Here is a 22,838-nt window from a genome sequence, read left to right on the forward strand (position 1 = left end):
TTTTTTTTTTAATTTTTGTTTTAATATTTAGCGAAAAAATAATTCGGGTAAACAAATATTTTTTCCGATTTTGACCCATTGTAGATCCAACTTACTATGGTCGCTGCAAAGGTCTTTAAAATATCTATCATTAGATATCCATATTGTCTATATTAATGAATTAGTAATCCATATATAGGTCATAAATCGAGGTTGTCCTGGTGTTTTCCTTATATCTCAGCCATTTGTGGACCGATTTTATCGATTTTAAGTAACAATCGAGACGGAAGAATTCCGGAGATATTGATTCATAAATCGTGTATGTAAGTTATTTATTAGCGACTCCGCTATCTATAAGAATCCAGAATATATATACTATATAGGGTCGGAAAATTATATTGTGGAAATTAAAAACGGAATGACAAACTTATATATATACCCTTCTCACGAAGGTGAAGGGTATAACAAGATAATTGAAATAACGAATAATGATTTGTTTTGTCGAATATAAGGTTCGGATCGGTTTCAGACTGAAAAAAGCGGTTTCGTACGAATTACTCACAAAAATTGCAGTACAAAATAAACGTTAAAGTGACTACACTCTAGATTACATAGAGACACTTAAGTGATGTTTGACTTCACGCTAGATTACCTGGGAAATGCATCTTTCAGCATATCGGTTGTGGCACGTGCAGTGTGTGCCGTTGCACCGTCCTGTTGGAACCACATGTTTTCCAATCCCAATTCATCAAGTTGCGGCAAAAAGAACTCGTTGATCGTTGCTCTGTAGCGCTCACCATTCACAGTAACCGTTTGGCCCGCGACGTCTTCGAAGAAAAAAGGTCCGATGACTCCTCCAGCGAAAACAGCACACCATACAGTGACTTTGAGCGGGTGTAATGACTCTTCGTGGGTTACACGCGGATTTTCAGTGGCCCAGAAGCGTAAATTTTGCTAATTTACGTACCCGCTAAGATGGAAATGGGCCTCATCACTCATGATTATTTTTGATGAAAAATCACCGACCGATTATTGGTCAAATAAATAGTCAGCAATATTCCGCGTTCTGGAGCAGTGTAGCGTAACATTGTTTATTAACGTGTATTTCACATATGTTTACTACACAAATGTCAAAACAGAACTGACATTAGGGGCCAATTGCAAATTTTATAGCATTTTCTGATAGGAGGATTACTTTTGCGCCACCTTGTATAAACCCTTGGCACTCATTTCATACCAAATTATACTTCAAAAAAATTTTTTTTTTCAAAGTTTTTTTTTTTAATTTTTTAGAAAAAAATTTTTTTTGGAATTTTTATAAAATTTTTTATCAAATTTTAAAAATTTGTTATTGTTTTTAAAATTTTTTTTTTTCGGTTTTTTCCGATTTTGACTTGTCTTATATACTTATATACCCTTCACCAAATTATACTTCAAAATAAAAATTTTAAATATTTTTAGGTAAACAAAATTTATTTTTTTTCATTTTTTGTAAAAACAAATTTTTCCAATTTTATTTTTAAATTTTAATTATTTTTTTTTAAATTTTATTTTTTTTTTTGTTTTTTCATCTTTTAATATTTAACGAAAAAAAAACTTTTAGTGAAAAAAAAATTCGGGTTGGAAAATTTTTTTTCCGATTTTGACCTATTGTAGGTCCAACTTACTATGGTCTTATATACGTCATTGCAAAGGTCTTTGAAATATCTGTCATTAGATATCCATATTGTCTATATTAATGACTTAGTAATCCAGATATAGGTAAAAATCGAAGTTGTCCTGGTTTTTTCTTCATATCTCAGCCATTTGTAGACCGATTTTCTCTATTTTAAATAGCAACCGATCCGGAAGAGTTTCCGATCTATGTGTATTTATCTATGCCTACTGCAATTGTAGGGAAAATAAGTAGAATCTGTGATACCAAAAATCGATTTTTAGTATAAAAATCTCAAATATCTTAAATCGTTAATATTTTAAAGAAAATAAGCTCAATCAGTGATGACTCATATTTTAGCACGACCATGTTATACCACGACCATGTAGATTTTAAAGAAAATAAACTCAATCTGTGATCACTCATATTTAAGCATGACCATGTTATACCCTACACTGAGTAAAAATTTCAATAATTTTTATTCGTCAGTGATTTTCGAAAGTAGGACTGGGAACTATGACCAATTATAGGCCGATAGCCATTAAATTAGGTCGCGTGATTTATTTCTATATGAAACATATTTATGTTAAATTGTTTAAGAGCTTTATTCTCGTTATAGAGCTATGGTCAATTATGTATCGATCGACACACAATTTTTATGTGTGATTTATTTGTATATAAAACTTATTTGTGAACAAAATTGTGTGGAAATTATGCATTTATGACCCATTTCTGCAGGACATTTGTATAGAATAGATTTCAATAGGTTCCGTCATTGGCAAAATTTTATGGAAATATGTATCTTCAAAATTGCGATCTGTACGTTGTGCAAAAGGTTTACAGTAACTAGCCAGCCTGACGGACGAAGGGCTTCATTAAATCGATTCAGAAAGTGATTCTGAGTCGATTGGGTGTTAGTCTAATAGTAGTATGGAATTCAGCGTTACAAATATCAATACAAACGCATAATACCCTCCTCATTATGGTGATGTAGGGTATAAATATATTATAATTGCCTTGAAGTGCATACGAATTACCTCTATGAGGTAATTAAAAATGCACCCTTTAAACGCATTCACCCAGATAATTAGCCAAAAATCTTGACAATTTTAATGAGGTAATTGACAGAGTTTTACTGCTGTTGATTTGGTATTTAAATAAGAATTCAATTACTAATTACATCTCATTTACACGTCAAATTTGTTGTATACACGTTTTTCTTATTTCCGTAATAAGAAGTTGTAATAATAGAGGGCACAGTGTTTTACCAGATATAAAATCTAGAAGTGAACTTGGCCTAAATAACAATATACATAAATATTTTATATTTATATTTATGTAACTCGATACTAAGTTCTTACGCGTATTAATTTGTTGCACCTTCGAAATGGGGTTTTAATTTTATGAACTTTAAAAAAAAACACTGTAAATGTACTTATTGGGGTTACATTTTTGTATACTTGTATGAAAACAGCCTTAATATACCCACTTCATTTTGGTGATGACCAAGAAAATGTTCTGAAAATTTATTTTTTGAGATGTTAAATTTTTCTTTTTTGAAAATTCATGTTCTTAAATTTATTATGTACGAATTTTGAAGCACAAGTGTTTAAAAAATATCTGATTAAAAGCTTTCCCACAACAATTTAATCTTAGATCCGAGTCCCACTTGCACAAATATTGTAAAAGTAGTCACCATAAAGAAGTTGTTTCCCCAGGAATGGTCTCTTACATCTAACGTTTATATGAAAAAAAAAAAATAATTTCAAAACTTTACATTTCATAAAATGAGACCTTAAATTAAATTTTTTTTATTAAATAACAAACCGCATTTTTAAACCTTCCCAACCTAAAACACTGTTTCCTTTCTACGAAATATCCCCTATTTAATGCAATTTTTCTTATGATAATTAGCACCAATTTAAACAGCACTTTATAAGAAATGAAATAGTTTAGAGAAATGAAAGCCAACTATCAGTCAACTACTAGACACAACTAAAACATGTTCTAAAATAAACCAAATTCACTAAAACAGGAAATGTTTTTCGAAATTGTTTTAATCGTTTTCACGGTACTTATAATCAAGGATTATTTATTATGTGGGTGGACCCAAATTTACGTTGCCCTTAATAGGCGATTTTTTGATAGCAATAGGATTGAATGTGACAAGTATAAAACTTTATTATCAAGTTGAAAAAAAAAACAAATTAAAAAGAATACTAAATTTCAAATTACAGACATCTTCGAAGTCTTTAAACAGTGGCAACTAAAATATGGCAAAGTTTATCGGTTGTGGAGTTTCAACAAGATGCAGACTATATTGAGATGCAGACTATATTGAGAGCATTCTAAGTAGTCCACGTCTCCTTCAGAAAGCATTTTTCTATGATCAATTATCAGTATGGCTGGGTGATGGTTTGCTATTGAGTAAGGGAACCAAATGGCAAAAACGTCGTAAGATTTATATACCCACATTTAATATTAAAATTCTCGAACAATTTGTGGAAATCTTTGACCAACAGTCACACGTTATGGTGGATAATCTGCGAGATAGAGCCAATGGTGAAACTATTATTGATATAGTGAATGTGGCATGTTTAACGTCTTTGGATATTTTACTTGAAACTGCTATGGGTGTCAAAATTTCTGCCCAGAGTGCTGATGGAATAGCGTATATGGAGGCTTTAAAGAGGTAAGCTATTGTTGTGATACGTTTCTTCGATTGTATAAATTAGCTTAGTGTGCAGACGTGGTAAGTTCAAATCTAAATTTTAATAAAAAGTGGATTTAGCACGCCTGCACACTAAGGTAACGTATTTCCTTAAAATAATTTGGCATAATTATGAATCCAAATATGTACCTACAATTCGATAAAATAGTAATTCTTACAAAACTTTTTTCTTATCATTACCAGTTTAACTCATATTATAGGAGATCGCTTTTTAAACCCGCTACATTATTTTGATTTCACTTTTAAGCTACTGTCATTTAAAGCGTATCGTACACTTCAAAAAAATTTTCAAATATTACATGGGTTTACCGAAAAAGTTATCAATGAAAGACGAGACGAATTGATGAAATCTATTGAAGATGGAAATGGTAAATTAAAATTATAGCTTTTTTTATTGAAAACAATAAAACAAATCAAATTTATTTGTTGTTTTCAATATAAAATAAAAAAATGTTTGTTCGCATTTAGTGTACCAGGCCCTTAATTATTAAAATTAATATTAATTTTGAATTTTCGGATTTTCATATGTAAACTGACACCCGATTTTTATGATCTATACAAAACTTTTCGATCACAGTTATGTATCTATAGAAACCTGTACGACTGCTGGATTTTCCAATGATTCTTTAAAATTAAGAAATTTAAATTTCCATTAACTAGAAAACGAGCGTGACACCAGGAAACGCATGACATTTTTAGACGTTCTCCTGCAAGCGACCATCGATGGACAACCGCTAACGAATGAAGATATACGCGATGAAGTAGATAATTTTGCATTCGGAGGTCATGATACGATCACTTATGGCATGTCATTCACTTTATATCTAATATCTCGTCATCCGGAAGTTCAACAAAAAGCTTTTGATGAAATTTTAAAAGTCATTGGGCCCGACAAAAATAGACCCGTGAGTATGAGGGAACTGCAAGAGCTCAAGTATTTGGAATGTGTTATTAAGGAATCATTACGCTTATATCCTCCGGCACCAGGTATTGGCAGAACAACAGTGGAAGATCATAAAATGGGTACTTAAGTGAAGTTCATACCTATGGATGGAATATAAAAATATTTATTTCTTTTTTATATTTTAGGTGATAAAATTATACCCTCCAATACCAACATTATATTACTGATTTATGCCGTCTGTCGCGACCCTGACTACTTTTCCAGACCCAATGATTTTCTACCCGAACGCTTTGCTTCTGTTATGGTGAGAAAATTAATCCCTATACTATTCTTCCATTTAGTGCTGGTCCTCGTAATTGTATGGGACAAAAATTTGCAATGTTGGAAATGAAATCAGTTGTAAGTTGTATATTGCGACATTATGAGCTTTTGCCTATGGGACCTGATGTGGTCAGAAGAATAAGTCTGATTATGAGTTCGGCAACAGGTATAAACATAGGTTTAAAGCTTCGGGAATATTAAGTTTTACGCTAAATGTAGGGTTTAATGGTACAACATTGAATTTGATATGTGCAATTAATTTGATAAACCTAGGTTTAGTTGTAGTTTTTTAAGTAGAAATTTATAACCGATTATGGCCAATAGGCTAGGTTGTTGAAAATAAATAATAATAAAAAAAAAAAAAATGTCCTGCAATAAAACATGAGTTTATTGAAAAAGTTTGGTTTTATTTATAACGCAATCAATAAAATAAAGAAGCCCCAAGTTCGTTAAAAGTAATTATGAATTTGAAATATTATTTACAGTTTTTATCGTGTTTATTTTTTCGGCATACCTCTTTAAGTTTTAAATACGGACCACCAAAACCATTAATACACTTTCAATTTAACTAAATTTTAACAAATCTATGTTTTATTTCTCTCTAATCCCATTTGTAAACTTTTCCTGGAGTAGGCAAATTAGCAGCTGGTTTAGCATCTTTATCACCACTCAACAGTTTTTGTTGTACCAAATTAATTGGTGGAACGACCAAGCGACGAGGATCGCGGGTGCAGTAGTAGTTGGCGGATAGAATATGTGCTGGGCCACCGGGCACTTCTGGAGGTGGTTGTGTACGATCGGCTACACCATCTTCAAAACGTAAAGCTACAGTGTGTTCACGCTAAAAATATATATAAAAAGTGGTCATATAAAAATCCTTTTCTATCTGCAACCTTACATAACCACAACAGAGCTATTTGGAGATATTTTAGCAAATTTAAACAATACTTACGCCCAAAAGGAAGGCACGTAGGCGCTGTAGGAAAGGAGCAATATCACGACGTGCCACTGACATTATTTTTATATCCTTAAAAGAAATAAATTTTGAAAAAATTAATAAAATCGCTAAACAAAATTTTGCTTAAAAACACATACCCCACGAACTGTCAATTAGCAACAACAAATCTAACTGTCAAAATATATTTAATTTCAGCATTCACAATAGTTTAAATACAGAGTTGTTATATAGCGGCTAATTTTTCAGAAAAGGAGTTGGTAATGCTTTTTAAACTATTGTAGGGTAATTTGTTTTTAACGGGTTTTCACAACAAATAAAAGATTGGTTATGTTGTAATAAAAAAATTAATGCACAATAACTTTACGAAACAATATTATATTAACAATATTATTATAATAAACCACGAAATATTATCAAAATATTATCTTCAGATAGACAGCTTTCCTAGAGTATAACATGGCAATGATTTTAATTATCAATCAGAAAATTTTTCGAATCTAAGAATTGACACTATATTTTTGAACTAATTTGTTGTAAATCAGTATAGGCATATAATAGACAAAAGAAAATAGAACTCAGATAAATAAAAATATTTTTTACAGCTTAAGAATTGTCTTTAAAAATGTGTAATTTGTTTATAAAATAGCTAATTTTCTACATACATGATTAAAGAACACATCAAATTATTAATTTATCAAAGTTCACAACAGAGTATTTACAAAAATAAGCAAATGATTTGAAATCGATAGTCACTTAAAATCACATAATTTCAGATGTGTTTGTGCGCAGAACACCGTATTTGAATAAAACCTCCTATAGTTATTTAAAAATTAATTTTTATACGTTTCCGTTTATTTGATGATCATATTTCTCGCCGTAATTCGTTTAAATTGCCTATTTTTTATAATCATAATTATTTAAAATCAATTGCAATGCATTATGTGATTGATAGACACACAAACCAAAGAGAAATACACAGAACTGTTGTTGATTGGCGGGACACTATTATGGTCACATTAGTTAATTGATACCCAGTGGATAAATATTCAAAGCTTTTAAAATACATCCTTAAGGATTTTAGCATTACATTTCGGGGTAACACGACACCGTATGAATTTAGTACTTGTAGGTCAACAATCGCCAATAAAACAAGAGTCTTTTTGGCACAACTGATATCAGAGTAGAGCAACAGGCGAACCTTACTAGGTCCAGTGGATTTATATACTCATACTGTCGAAGTAACAGAATTCATGGGACTTGAACTACATGCAGAATAAAGAGTATAAATATTGTAATAGTGTTAATGCTGTTACAAAAACAATTAGACACACTAGAATGATTTAATATTTTTCAATTAAAAAAGATATAGAACATAAATTATTAAGGAAATAACACACAAATTTAGGTACATATTTTATTTTGGTGATTTTTAATACAAAATAAGTTGGCAGCATGAATAAATGGCATATTTACAGCGGTTGATTTGCTAACAGAAAGTTGGTAACACTAAAAGACAGCTGCACATTATTTACAATTATTTTATCATTCGCAATTTTTGTTTACGATATTTTTTTTTTGGCAATTTAACTTTAAGAAAATGACTTCAAATCGTTCTATAACACAATCTAAAGAAGCTTTATTGAAATCTTATCAAGTACGTCTCAAAGATGATGTCAAAAGTATGCTGGAAAACTTCGAGGGTAAGTACCACTCAGTTTTTTATTAAATATAATCTAGATTTCGTTTTACGCTCCTCATACATTTGCACTAGTTTTTGCAAGCCTTGCCACACACCATCACCGGTTAGGGCACAACACTCCTGCACAGCCCAGGAATGATATGTTGAGGCATTTCGTAAATCTAATAACTCTGCAATTTCCTGTTGTTTCAAGGTACTACTACTGCCTAAGTCTTGTTTATTAACAAATATCAAGAAAACTGCTTGAGATAACTCGGGTCTCCACCACAACCATTGCAGCTCATTTGCCGCATAAGGTAGTCTTTGAATATCGGCGCCATCTATAACAAATATAATGGCTTTAGTGTTTTTTTCATTGTAGTGCCGCCATAAACCACGATTTTTTGAGTTACCGCCACCCACATCCCAAATTTTCAATAAATATTGTTTATATCTTATGGTCTCCAGATTGAAACCTGAGGTGGGCTGTAATTCTTGATTTTGTAAATTTCCTATTAGTTGATATAATAGAGTAGTTTTGCCGGCGTTTTCCAAACCCAGCATGCCCACTCTTATTTCTTGTGTTGAGTTGCAAAATAATCGCGACAAAACTTTTCTCATACTTTGATATTATTGCTTTAAAAGTATTTTAAGAACTAATTGATTAGAGTTACATATGTTTTGATTCATCGTTTCTATTGTTTGATAATAAATTTGTATTTTTTTTCGTATATTTACCTTTGGGCAGATTTTTGCGATAAGCTTTGTGTGAAAATAAAATATAATTGTTTATACAAGTTGTTGCGTTATTGTAAATGATAAGAGCGCCTTCCAAATTAGTCATTATTTTATATTAAGTGGCAATAATTGTTTGTATCAAATGATCACAGGGAGTAATTTGTCTTGCAAATTTGTGTACATTTACAAACATTGTTCAAAGTGCTAAATATTTACCTTGAAATCGATTTGAAATAAATTCAAAGATATTCATTTTCAAATCGAATTATAGAGTAAACTCCAGGCGTATTTCGTAGGGTTCATTCTTGGACCTAATAAAACCTAAAACTATCAAACTATAGTGCAAAATCTTTAAGTAATTGAACATTTTATTTCCAACTGAGTTTCGAGTAAATTTGTTGTTGCTTAAATCTAAAATAAGTAAATAATACAAAATAGTTTTTTTATACTCTCCTTACATTCTACAAATTAATTGCTTTTATTGCTCCGCAACATTTCCCGTAATTGATCCAGTCCTTCATAAATACCCTCTCCTCTAGTAGCAGAAGTGCCCTGAATATGCCACATTTGTTTTAAACTATGCAATTCCAATTGTTTGGCCAATTCGCTGACATTTAAAGCATTAGGCATGTCTTGTTTATTTGCCATAACCACCAGTACGGCATTTCTTAAATCGTCATGCTGCAGAATTTCATGAAGTTCCTCCTTAGCAGTTTCAATGCGTGTCACATCAGATGAGTCCACTACAAAAATCACAGCCGCAGTATTGGGGAAATAATGATACCACAGAGTTCGTATGGTTTTTTGGCCACCAATATCCCAAACAGTAAAGGAGATATTTTTGTATTCCACAGTCTCGACATTAAATCCAATGGTGGGTATAGTTGAGATTACTTCACCCAGTTTTAGTTTAAATAAAATGGTAGTTTTACCAGCACCATCTAGGCCCAGCATAACAATGCGCACATTTTGTTTGCCCAAAAAACTGTCCATAAGTTTGGATATAATTAAACCCATGTTTGTTATGAATTTAATTAATCAGTAATAAAATTGTCAGATTTAGCTGTTTACCCTGAGAGTTGTTGGATTAAACTGTCAAGTGCACACAAAAAATACCTTACTATATATGTGCGTATAGAAATGTATTTAACTGACGTGGTCTTTTAAATCTTAGTGGAAATTCAAAAGAAAAATGATGAAATTTTATATTGAACATCCAATTGTAGATATTAATCATCACATGAACTATTTTTTTTTTTATTTTATTTTAGAAATCATTAAACTAGCCCGTGGTGAGTGTGATTCCCAAATCTCTAAAACTACTCAATGTGAGCAGGACACCTATGAGATGCAAGTTCGTGCTGCTAATATTGGTAACGGTTTTTGTTTAAAGTTTGTTTAGAAATAACTTATGTATTTTGTTTATTTTTAGTAAGAGCTGGCGAATCTCTAGTGAAATTAGTTTCCGATATTAAACAGTATTTGATTTTAAATGATTTCCATTCGGTCAATGAAGCGATTGCCAATAATTCACAACTTTTTCGCGCCACCCAAAGGGATTGTGATAAAAAGTTAACAAAACTTAGAGATGAAATGGCCATGGATTTATACGATTTGGAAGAGGAATATTACACGAGTATATTTAAATAGTGTTTGTCATATATTTAAATCAAAAATTAGTTAATAAATTAAAAAAAAATATTGCTAAAATTTATTTATTTAGTTAAGGTATTTACAGACAATACAATTTCATCATCTAGACAACAATTATATTAGACAAATGATTTGTCTTTGCTAAAGTACCAAACTCAAAATACATATCGTCACCTAATATGCAAAAGGGCTTATCATCACTTTAAAATTTTACAGAATAAAAATTAAATTAAGAGTGTTGTGGTAACAAATATGATTTTCTTTCTTTAATAATAAAGTCGTTATTTTTAAAAATAGAAAAATATGAAGACGTGGGTATTGATGCCATTAAAAATTCAATTTTAATTTTTTTGTTTGTTAAGCCCTTTTGCATTTTAGGTGACGATGTGTCAGTAACCATAGATAAATAAAAATACATCGGAAACTCTCCTGTCAAAGACCTAACGCAGTTGTCAAAAACCTAAGTGGTGAGAAGATATTAGTAAAAAACTATGTGAAAACAAAAACAACACTCGTAGGTGTGATTATTTTGAGTATTTCTGTATTTCTCTATACATAGATACTTGTTATCATAGGATAACATAGAGACGAGACGTAATTGTCAAAAACCTAAGTCTGTTGTCAAAAACCTATCTCTCACAACAACAAAATACATGCTAGTCAATGTATTTTGTTGTTGTATCAAACATATTTTTTGTTGTATTTTTGTTTGACAAATCGTAGTGTCTCGTCTCTATGTATAATTCTCTATGCTTGTTATACTTTGCCCTTCACAATGAGTGTTAAGATTATATATAAGTTTGTAATTTCAACATTTTTCATTTGCGACCCCACAAAGTATATATATTCTGGATCGTTATAGATAGCGAAGTCGATATAGCCAGGTCCGTGTATCCGTCTGTATGTTGAAATCAACTTTATACATCAATATATCGGGAATTCTTCCAGATCGGTTGCTATTTAAAATCGGCCCACAAATGGCTGAGATATAAGGAACAAATCGGGACAACCTCGATTTTTGGCCTATTTTTGATCTATATCCGGATTACTAAGTCATTAATATAGACAATATGGATATCTAATGATAGCAATTCCATTGCTACGATGTGTAGAAGCTATAGTAAGTTGGACCTACAATGCGTCAAAAGGCCCAACTATAATATGCATAAGCTAGCTTAAGGTAATGTCAAAACCGAACGAAAAGTCTGTCAAATGCTTAAGGAAATTCAAAGAAACTTTTAGGTGGCTATAATGTACTTACGTGCATTCAAAACTATTTAGCCCCATTTGAACATTTATGTGCAACTTGCAATTAAAAAAATACGTATTTTTTATTTTATCAAAATATGTATATAAATTTTCTTCATCCTTTTCATTTATTTTCTTTGTATAAAATAAATAAACAGCTGATTCCGTACGGAATGTGCGACCAGCTTCGCACTTTGCTTAAGCAAATAAAATTCGACGAAACTTGACGAAACTCTCTTAAGTACATTATAGTTTGTCACATACGTTTTATATGTATTCGCACATTTGCTTAAGCTGACTTAAGCTAGTGTATGCATATTATAGTTGGGCCTAAAATCGGGAAAAATATTTTTTAACCCGAATTTTTTTTTAATTCAAAAAATTTTAAAAATTAAAAAAAAATTCAAAAACAATTTGGAAAAAAAAATTATTTTAGAACAATTTTTAAAAAAATTTAAAATTAAAAATTTATTTTAAAGTATAATTTGGTGAAAGTTATAAGATTCGGCACGGCCGAATATAGCTCACTTGTTATATTTTGTTTTTGAACTGAAAAGAAAAATATTTTATTTTGAACGCAAATGATCATAGATGACAACAAGATAGGTAACTGAGAGCAAAAAACCCATATGTGTGAAAAGAGAGTAATTTTTTCCATTGATATTTCTCTCTCCTTCAGTTCTATGTGTTTATTCTATGCTAATGATTTTTATTGTTTTCGGTTCTTAATTACTGGTCTGCCAATAGTAGAAAAATAAAAAACTTTAAAAGATTTTATAAAAAATTATCGAAGGACTATATTCAATAACTTCTATCTTAGATTTCCAAACAAGCCCATTTGCGTTATAAATTTCAAACAAAAAACTTATTTTATTTAAAAAAATTATATTTCTACATGCAAAACCATAATCAATTTTTAAATCTATTTTTTAAACAAATTTTGTATGGAAATTCTGTTTTATAAAATTAAAAATTGATTATGAATAAGGGGGTAAGTTTTTAATTCAATTATTTTGTATAATTTCCACTCGCAAAATATGTTTTCTTATATTCTAGTCCATTTCCAATAGCTTCAATTAAATGAAATTAGAATTGAGGAAAGCATAACTAAACATGTTACTATATTAATTATATCTATTAATAATAATCTTGTGTTATTTATAAGCAGAACTAGTTTTTCAAGCCAAAAGCTTACAAGTTTTTTTTTGTCTTTAAAGATTGTACAAATCAATTTCCCATCACTACACAAAGTTTGTTTAAAAATGGAAGGAATCAGAACAATGGAGATTGCCCTTACCATACAAAGTAAATAGTTATTTTCAGATACATATCTAGAGAACAATAATTTCAAAAATCTTTAAATTTAGTCTAAATAATTTATTATTATACGTAGTTTAAAAAATCGACAGAATCAAATTAGTGGGCATGGTCTATCTCATATACAGTAAATAATGTTTGAATATCTGGAGAACTATAACAGTTAAAGCCTCTAAACTTGACATGAAAATGTTACCATTGTACATAGATGAAATAAAAATGTGTGGGATCACAACAGCGGGCGTGTCCCTTCCATACCAAGTAATGAGTTATTTTAGAATATCTAGGAACTGTAATGTGTACCTATGTGAATCTTCTAACTTGTTGTAAATGATTTTGTTGCAAGTGTCTGCTGCAATATCGAATAACTTTTTCAGGTGAGGATATTAAGCCAAATCAATTAAACAATCCGTAAGTTGGAAGCGTAAATATTAATACATTTCTAAATGAGTAATTATTAATTATACCTAGTGGTCTGTCTATCGTATAAACTGGGATATCTGAAAGTTTGTAGTGGTGTAAAACAAATGAGACTATAGGTATTTAAAATTAGATTTATTTCAGCATTTTTTTTCAAATTATTTAAAAATATGCACACAAATATGCATAAAAAAGCATAGATATGCACAAGAAAAATCAAAAATAAGAATTTAAATTAATTTTATAGTAAAAAACATTGTTTTTCAAAGAACAATTGTTACATAAAATGCTTAAAAATTAAACTTAAAAAAATGACAGACGGACATAGCTAGATCGTCTTTAACTTTCATAAGGACCATACATATATATGTATATGTTTTGGGATCTACTACTAATATTCGATGTCTGCATCAAAAGATGTAGACATTATTTACACTTTATGGAAGATGCCACGCCCACTAATCCGTTACCGTCCGTTTTAAGTGTAACCAAATGGTAACCAAATAAATCGTGTAATGTTTTAAGGTCTCACTATTGCAGTTCGCAAGATATTCGCTAATAACTATTTATTTTGTGTGGAAGGTGCCACACCCGCTTACAATTAAAAAACAAAAAATAGTCTGAACATACACACTTTCATTTTTATATATATTTAGTCCTTTTACTACTAAAAGGAGCATAGGGCCATTTAGGGATACATAGCCATTTTAAAGTTTTAATTTTTATTAAAAATCCACTGTTTTTTTTAAATATAATCTAGATTTCGTTTCACGCTCCTTATACATTTGCACTAGTTTTTGCAAGCCTTGCCACACACCTTCGCCGGTCAGGGCACAACACTCCTGCACAGCCCAGGAATGATATATTGAGACATTACGTAAATCTAATAACTCTGCAATTTCCTGTTGTTTCAAGGTACTACTACTGCCTAAGTCTTGTTTATTAACAAATATCAAGAAAACTGCTTGTGATAACTCAGGTCTCCACCACAACCATTGCAGCTCATTTGCTGCATAAGGCAGTCTTTGAATATCGGCGCCATCTATAACAAATATAATGGCTTTTGTGGTTTTTTCATTGTAGTGCCGCCATAAAACACGATTTTTTGGGTTGCCGCCTCCCACATCCCAAATTTTTAATGAATATTGTTTATATCTTATGGTCTCCAGATTGAAACCTGAGGTTGGCTGCAATTCTTGATTTTGTAAATTTCCTATTAGTTGATATAATAGAGTAGTTTTGCCGGCATTATCCAAACCCAGCATGCCCACTCTAATTTCTTGTGTGGAGTTTCGAAATAATCGCGACAAAACTTGTATCATACTTTGATATTATTGCTTTTGAAGTATTTTAAGAACTTACGGCCGTATCTATATATAACGAAAAATTAGCCGATTAAGCATAGCAGAGAGTTAAAAAACAGTTTATTTATAATGCACTTTTGTCTTTTAATAAATAATTTGAAAATCATCTCTAAAAGTGTGTGATGCATTGCCAACTATTATTTCTATTTCTATTTAAGTTTTTCCCCTCAAATCATAAAAAGAACAAAATGTGGAATTTTTCAAAATGGGCCCTTTTTATACCCTTCACCATAGAGAATTATACATAGAGACGAGACACTCCGATTTGTCAAACAAAAATACAACAAATAATATTTCTGATACAACAACAAAATACATTATCTAGCATGTATTTTGTTGTTGCAAGAGATAGGTTTTTGACAACAGACTTAGGTTTTTGACAATTCCGTCTCGTCTCTATGTTACCCTATGCCCTTCACCTTCGTGAGAAGGGTATATATAAGTTTGTCATTCCGTTTGTTATTTCCACAATATTATTTTTCGACCCTATAAAGTATATACAGTGCCGGACTTAAATATTCACACAGCATACAGATTTATCTTTAATCGTCCATATTTTTTAAACGAAGGCCCCAACATTCGTACGGCTTTCAACAAAAATATTTATTTACATATAACTTATGGAAATATATGGAAAAACTAAAGGCGGCACATTTCAGCAAAATAATTATCTAATGTTTTAAAGTTCGATTTTAAGGGGGACAAAAATATTCACACAGTTTCTAATTTTTAATAGGAAAATAGTTGTTTTTAATAGTTTAATATTTTGTGGAGTAGCCTATCTTTTTAATGACTTCTTTTAATCGTCTTGGCATTGAATCGACCAATTTTTGGTGACGTCAGCTACAATATTTTGCCATTTTTGTAACAGGACTTCTTTAAGTTGAGTCTTACTAATAATATGGTGCTTTCCTACACGTTCGGCCAATTTATCCCACAAATGTCCTATGGAATTCATGTCAGGTGATTGCGGAGGAGTCGGGAGAATGTGGGGAACATGATGTACTATTCATAATCAGACGTCATGGGCAGTGTGTTTGGGGTCATTGTACTGTTGATAACAGAAATATTCCCAAGCTTTAACTTTAGAGCACATTGTAGTAGGTAAGTTTCCCACACCAGATGCAGCCATACAACCCCACAACATGACCCCTTATCCACCATGTTTGACAGTGTTTACTATTACTATATTGAAAAATATTATCTAAGAATAGTATTACGTTCCAGAAATCTTCAGATTTATTTTTGTAAGATTGTTTGTAAGTATTTTTCAATCGGACGACAGAGTAACAGTTTGGAGAAGGCCAAACACTGAATTGGAAAATAACAATGTAGTAAACACTGTCAAACATGGTGGATAAGGAATCATGTTGTGGGGTTGTATGGCTGCATCTGGTGTAGGAAACTTAGCTTTCATCGACGGTTCAATGGACAAAACAGTGTACCTTAATATTTTAAAAGAAAACCTACTACAATGTGCTCTAAAGTTAAAGCTTGGGAATATTTCTCTTATCAACAGTACAATGACCCCAAACACACTGCCCATGACGTCTGATTATGAATAGTGCATCATGTTCCCCACATTCTCCCGACTCCTCCGCAATCACCTGACATAAATTCCATAGGACATTTGTGGGATAAATTGGCCGAACGTGTAGGAAAGCACCATATTATTAGTAAGACTCAACTTAAAGAAGTCCTGTTACAAAAATGGCAAAATATTGGAGCTGACGTCACCAAAAATTGGTCGATTCAATGCAAAGACGATTAAAAGAAGTCATTAAAAAGATGGGCTACTCCACAAAATATTAAACTATTAAAAAAAACTATTTTCCTATTAAAAATTAGAAACTATGTGAATATTTTTGTCCCTTTAAAATCAAACTTCGAAACATTAGTTAAATTTTTTTTCTGAAATGTGCCAACTTATGTTTAATCATAAATATATCTTTGAGGTGTTCTAAATAGATTGTTTAAAAATATATTTTGTAATTATATTTTACGCAGTTGGAAGATCAAACATTTTTTTCTGTACTATTGTTTTTTCTTGTAACAGAACCACAACCATAGAGAAAACACATAGAGCGGAAACTCTCCTGTCAAAGACCTAACTCAGTTGTCAAAAACCTAAGTGGTGAGAATGTATTAGTAAAAAATACTATATAAAAACAAAAACAACACTCGTATGTGTGATTATTTTGAGTAATTTTTTTTTTTGAGTTTTTTTCTAGTTTCCGCTCTATGTTTCTCTATGCATACTATGATTAGAAAATGACTCCAAAATGAACAGCAAATCAACTCAAAAATTACTCCATTTTCTCCAGAGAAAAGTATCAAATACGATCAGAAAATGATCGCATTTTATTAAAATTTCCAAAAAATGCTAGCAGGGACAATTCAGTTTTCAATATAATCCAAATCAAATAGTGATTCACTAAACATAACACATATTTCTCTGTTGGATTAGCCAGCGGCCGGATATAAACCCGCAAATAATGTCTAGACTCAAAACATAAAAACAGTGAGAGATCAAACTAAAAATGAATTGTTGTTACAAAATTAGTGGAAAACTTCGAAGAATCATGATTAGTCCAATTATGAAAAAATATTCCCCGGGAGTTTTTTTCCTTTTCTTTTTTTTAGCATAGAATTTGAATAGGAAAAATGAGAAAAGGAAAAAAAGTCCCGGGGAATTTTTTTTCATAATTGTGCTGGATATAAAATTAATTGTAATGTGCTACAAAAGAGCATTTGCAACAGATAGCTGATTAAAAGATCTTAAAAATTAAATAAATATGCCACTGATTAGAAATTTCCACTATTTTCTTCATAGTACATCTTTAATATTTTAAAATAGTTCATAAAAGTTAACATATTTTATTAAAATAAATTCATATCTCTTAAATGCACCATAATATTTTTAAGACTCTCACGATCAAAGGCACTACTACGTACAATGCGATATGACTGTTTTAAACTTTTCAAGTCCAATTGCTGTTCCAAATCTTCATCAGTTGCACAATTTGTCTTATCCTGTTTATTGAACACCACCAACAACTGTACTCCATTTAAATTATCATGGCTCATAATTATATGTAAAAATTCTTTAGCCATTGCAAAAACCTCTAAATTTGAAGCATCGACAACAAAAACTACTGCATCTTTATTTGGTATATAGTATTCCCATAGAAAACGAAGAGATTCAAAGCCACCAATATCCCAAAATATATAATATTTTTCTTCAAATTTTATTGTTTCTCTTTTGAATCCATTAGTGGGTGGTATAGTAGTGACATCACAATCATTTGATATTAGCTTGTTAAGCAGGGTGGTTTTACCGGACTCTGGTAAGCCCACCATTAGAATGGCTACATTGGGTTGCGGTGAGGCATATTCTCCTAGGAGGTCCAGTGTCATATCCATATTGGTAAATATTGTGGCGAAGATGTCAGTTTTGTTCTGTTTTCTAAAGATTACTGTGTTAAACAATCAATTACCTGTGTTTTTGTTATAAAGCAGATGAAAACATGACGTGTTTGTGTTACTGCAAAATATATACATATGTATATATTTCATTTTTATTATACTTATATATAGTTGAACCTCGATTATGTGGTTCTTTATTAATCTATATCTATTAACTGATATTTTCTATTCCAATATAATCTATTATCACCTATTCCCATCTTTCTGGTAACATATGGATTACGAGCCAAAAGAACTGATCATATTTTGGGGCAAGAACGATTCAAGCCAATTTCGGATACTCTGTTGTATGATAAAGCGGGGCAAGATCTGGACTATGGGGCCGTTGAGGCAAAACTTCCCAATCACTTCATTCTAAATAGTTTTTAACAGGTATTGCATTATGTGGCCAAACGTTGTCATTAAAGTTATTAAAATGGGCCCTACAAATGATCCAGGGGCGGCGCTATGTGGGCTCAAAGTAGGGTACCTTCGACATGTAAAATTTTTAAACACGTGCAATTTTTTTGTTTCCCATCCGATTTCAAAGTTTTTTATATTTTTAGAAAGTGCTAGGTCTTGAAAAAACATGCTTGCTTGTGCTATTTATCTCTTATAATTTCCGAGTTATAGGCATTTCAAAATTGAAATTTTAAAATTTGCCATAACTTGGTCCGCTTTTTTAAAAATATAGGCCGGACTTTTGGACCGAATGGACTCGAACTTTTTTTGTTTGTTATACAACTAAATTACGAATAACATTATGGATCCAAAAATAAACGGTTTTCAATTTAAATATTCAAAAAATAGTTGATTTTTGCAGTTTTTTGGGGGAAAAGGTGACTTAACTCTTTTTTTTATTTAAAATAAACTTTCTTTAACAACATATAACAATATTATATTTTTCTGTAAGGTATCTTTGCGAAGAACATTTTGGAATAAAAAACATGTCCTATTTTTCGAGTATGTCGCCCCTACGACCTTCGGAATGTGACCACATGTTCTAAAATACCAAAGCTGGTATCAAAAAACGTGAAGCAATTTTAGAAACCTGGATGTGTTCCTTATTTATCCAAAAGTATTTTCCCAGCCCAGAAGGAAATGGGCAAAATTGTAAAAAATACCATTTCTGGGATTTTTTTCCAATTTTTAGGAATTGCGGGATTTCCTTTGACCTTTTGACAAGTTTTTTTTACATTTTGTTATTTAGAATAGGATTGCAAATATTAGGAACAATTTGATCCACATTTATTCCGATTTATATATTTTTTTGTTTAGATAAGTTAATTTTTGGTCTTACAAAAAAAATTTCAAGTCAATATCTCAATTAGATTCAAAAATATGCCACTTTAAAACTCCGTGAAACTCAAAAATATTGCACTTTTTCATAATAAAAAAATTGTATAAATTTTCAAAATATTTTATTCAACAAAATTGGTCAAATAAGATAATTTATAAAAAAAAATTTAGTATGAAAAAGTGCAATATTTTGAATGGACGGATAAATACTCCTTGGCTACGCTCACGTCAAATTGTATCCCGAAAATTGTAATTCTGCCCCACTGTGTGCTCGCAACCGTTTCGAAATTGCTGCTTTAGTAGCTCCCAATGATTTTGCCAGCTCGGTGTGCTTTAGCAAAACTTCCCACATATGACGCTTTGTTGGATAGAGACCAAACCGTATCATATAATCGAGGTTCAAATGTAATTTTATTTTATGAAGTTGGCATCATCTTTAAAATAAAAATCTATCGTTAAAAGCCCATTTAAACAATTATATTTTACGACACACTTTTGGAACGGTGCATTGTAAAATTATTATTTTACTGCTTTAACGTTTATATGATAAAGGGTGTTTGCTATAGAGTCGAATAACTTTAAATTGAAACAGAGAAAAACTTATTTAATATGTATCCAATCGGTTTCATTAATTAGATAATTTTATGGCATTGATGGACCTGCACGTCCAAGTTTCACACCCTTCGCAGTAAATCAGGCTGTATTTCGGTAATAACACGTTGCATATATGGTTCCATGTGCTTGATCGTTGCTGGTTTATCAGCATAGACCTGTAACTTTACATATCACCAGAGACATTTGTTTTTGATTTTATGAAGCCGGCTTTTTATGGGGCAAGGTTCAATTATGAACCTTTAACATTTTTATGAGTATAAATATTATGTGCAGCTCCGAAGTTGGGTTCATTTAATTGGGCGTTGGGCGTAATTAATCCTAAAACTATCAAAAATACCCCGCCTTTAACTCAAAAAACACTTCTAATAGTTTTGGCCAGGATGTCGTATATTCTGGATCCTTACAGATGGCGAAGTCGATTAAGCCATATCTTCGGTTCCAAATCTTCAATAATGCTTTCGAGAAGTTTCCTGTTTAAAATCAGCAAAATCGGTCCACAAATGGTTGAGATATGAAGAAAAATCCAGGACAACCTCGATTTTTGACCTATATATGGATTACTAAGTCATTAATATAAACAATATGGATATCTAATGATAGATATTTCAAAGACCTTTGCAACGAGACCATAGTAAGTTGGACCTACAATGGGTCAAAATCGGAATAAATCAAAAAATTAATCCGAATTTTTCTTTTCACCAAAAACAATTTTTTTTTTTAAATTTAAAAAAAAAATTAAAATAACAATTCGAAATAAATATTTTTCCAAAAAAATTAAAAAAACAACTTTGGAAAAAAAATAAATTTTGTTTACATAAAAATATTTAAAATTTGTATTTTGAAGTATAATTTGGTGAAGGGTAATAAGATTCGGCACAGCCGAATATAGCTCTCGTACTTGTTCAATTTTTCAATTTAGTTTAGAAATTATAATAAACATATTTATTGAAATTAATCTGGCATTTAAACGTTAACCACTCGGCAAATAAAGTGGTCAGGTAGTAATTTTTCAGTAGCATTTTTTTAATTGCATAAAAATTATACCTACTAACATTATTTTTTCTTTCTTCATACTATTAGCTTTAGGTAAATTTAACTAAATTACTAATGCCCGTAACTTCAACAAATAAATATCTACGGAGTAAAATACCCAGCAGATAAATTTTCCTAAAAGGTAACTTGACATTAATTTCAAATCAATATCTATGGGTAAAATTACCAAATATTTTTACACCATAAGTGACTAAGCCCTGAAAGATATCTATTTGTTGAAATTACGGGCATAATTTCAGAAAACACCGGTGGTAAATTGCACCTCAAACGGTTCAATATTTAAAATGGGCAAAATATCAAGCTAGCATTTTCACATTTTTGTTGCACTGTCAATAAACAATAACTTTATATTTAATTTTGTTTAACATTTTCAACGATTATTAATTAAAATCACTTTTCAATATAAATTAAATATACATATTTCCTTATAACTAATTTATGTAGGTGGACATTTTAAAATAAATTCATATCTCTTAAATGCACCATAATATCGGTAAGACTCGCGCGATCAAAGGCACTAGTATTAATAAGGCTACATGGTTGCTTTAGACTCTTTAAGTCCAATTGTTGTTTCAGATCTTCGACACTGTCACAATTTGGCTTATCCTGTTTATTCGCCACCACCAATAACATTGCATTACTCAAATCCTCATCAGACATGACTGTGTGTAGAAAATCTTTAGCCAGGGCAAAACGCTCTGAATTCGAAGCATCGACAACAAAAACTACAGCAGCTTTATTTTCATTATAGAATTTCCATAAAACACGTACAGTTTCATGGCCACCAATATCCCAAAATGTATAATTTTTATCTTCAAATTCCACTGTCTCCACATTGTAACCAATGGTGGGTATTGTGGTGAGATCACCATCACCAAGTTTCAATTTGTAAAGCAAAGTGGTTTTGCCGGCTTCATCTAAGCCCACCATTAGAATGGATACCTCCGGTTTCTCTAGGATACATTCTTCTTGGCTTTCCTGTGTCGTTTCCATGTTGTTGTTAAAGATTGTGAAGAAATTGGTTTAAAAGGTGGTAGATAACAGGTTGTTGTCTGCTGTGAGTTGTTTAGATTACTGAGTATTTGTGTTTTTGTTATGATAGAAATAAAAACAATAAGCCAATGACGTGTTCTTAGTATTCATTATTATGGGGGAAAAATACTATATATTATGGTGAAATATTTTAGTTTCATTATAATTTTACTTTGAGCATTTTGTATGACTGTATCACTCACATACATATTAACCGGTCAATTTGCAAATAACATCTTTTTATACTCTTCACCATGAGTGGTATGTTTGTCATTAAATTTGTAATGCCCACATTTTTCATTTGCGATCCCATAAAGTATATATATTGTGGATCGTCGATATAGCCATGTCCGTCTATCTGTTGAAATCAAATAACTTACATAACTGATTGATACATAAATATATTCGC

At 31.0% G+C, this 22,838-nt stretch overlaps 6 protein-coding genes and 1 pseudogene across 6 annotated transcripts; 2 read left to right on the plus strand and 5 right to left on the minus strand.

Moving 5' to 3' along the window:
- The first annotated feature begins 3,906 nt into the window (after window positions 1–3,906).
- On the plus strand, window positions 3,907–5,790 carry LOC135958651 (cytochrome P450 4d2-like; annotated as a pseudogene).
- A 166-nt stretch (window positions 5,791–5,956) lies between these two features.
- Window positions 5,957–6,729, minus strand: ND-B14.5A (NADH dehydrogenase (ubiquinone) B14.5 A subunit). Its single transcript, XM_065508515.1, has 3 exons — window positions 6,685–6,729; window positions 6,542–6,616; window positions 5,957–6,430 (listed from the first exon to the last, which is right to left on the minus strand). The coding sequence occupies exons 2-3, from the start codon at window positions 6,602–6,604 to the stop codon at window positions 6,191–6,193; spliced, it is 303 nt and encodes a 100-aa protein (XP_065364587.1). The 5' UTR covers window positions 6,605–6,616; window positions 6,685–6,729; the 3' UTR covers window positions 5,957–6,190.
- Window positions 6,730–8,052: 1,323 nt separating this feature from the next.
- On the plus strand, window positions 8,053–10,673 carry MED22 (Mediator complex subunit 22). Its single transcript, XM_065506664.1, has 3 exons — window positions 8,053–8,247; window positions 10,235–10,336; window positions 10,396–10,673. Exons 1-3 carry the CDS (start codon window positions 8,145–8,147, stop codon window positions 10,611–10,613), a joined length of 423 nt encoding a protein of 140 aa, XP_065362736.1. The 5' UTR covers window positions 8,053–8,144; the 3' UTR covers window positions 10,614–10,673.
- On the minus strand, window positions 9,314–10,035 carry LOC135956246 (uncharacterized). Its single transcript, XM_065506663.1, has one exon. It carries the CDS (start codon window positions 9,978–9,980, stop codon window positions 9,432–9,434), a length of 549 nt encoding a protein of 182 aa, XP_065362735.1. The 5' UTR covers window positions 9,981–10,035; the 3' UTR covers window positions 9,314–9,431.
- A 3,653-nt stretch (window positions 10,674–14,326) lies between the features above and the next one.
- Window positions 14,327–14,923, minus strand: LOC135958652 (ADP-ribosylation factor 6-like). The gene has a single exon (XM_065509545.1). It carries the CDS (start codon window positions 14,921–14,923, stop codon window positions 14,327–14,329), a length of 597 nt encoding a protein of 198 aa, XP_065365617.1.
- Window positions 14,924–17,845: 2,922 nt separating this feature from the next.
- Window positions 17,846–18,418, minus strand: LOC135958654 (ADP-ribosylation factor 1-like 1). The gene has a single exon (XM_065509546.1). The coding sequence runs from the start codon at window positions 18,386–18,388 to the stop codon at window positions 17,846–17,848; it is 543 nt and encodes a 180-aa protein (XP_065365618.1). The 5' UTR covers window positions 18,389–18,418.
- Window positions 18,419–21,268: 2,850 nt separating this feature from the next.
- LOC135957416 (uncharacterized) lies at window positions 21,269–22,464 on the minus strand. Its single transcript, XM_065508155.1, has one exon. It carries the CDS (start codon window positions 22,388–22,390, stop codon window positions 21,851–21,853), a length of 540 nt encoding a protein of 179 aa, XP_065364227.1. The 5' UTR covers window positions 22,391–22,464; the 3' UTR covers window positions 21,269–21,850.
- Window positions 22,465–22,838: the final 374 nt, after the last annotated feature.

The sequence above is a fragment of the Calliphora vicina genome, chromosome 4 (genome assembly GCF_958450345.1).
Source record: "Calliphora vicina chromosome 4, idCalVici1.1, whole genome shotgun sequence".
Lineage (NCBI taxonomy): Eukaryota > Metazoa > Arthropoda > Insecta > Diptera > Calliphoridae > Calliphora > Calliphora vicina.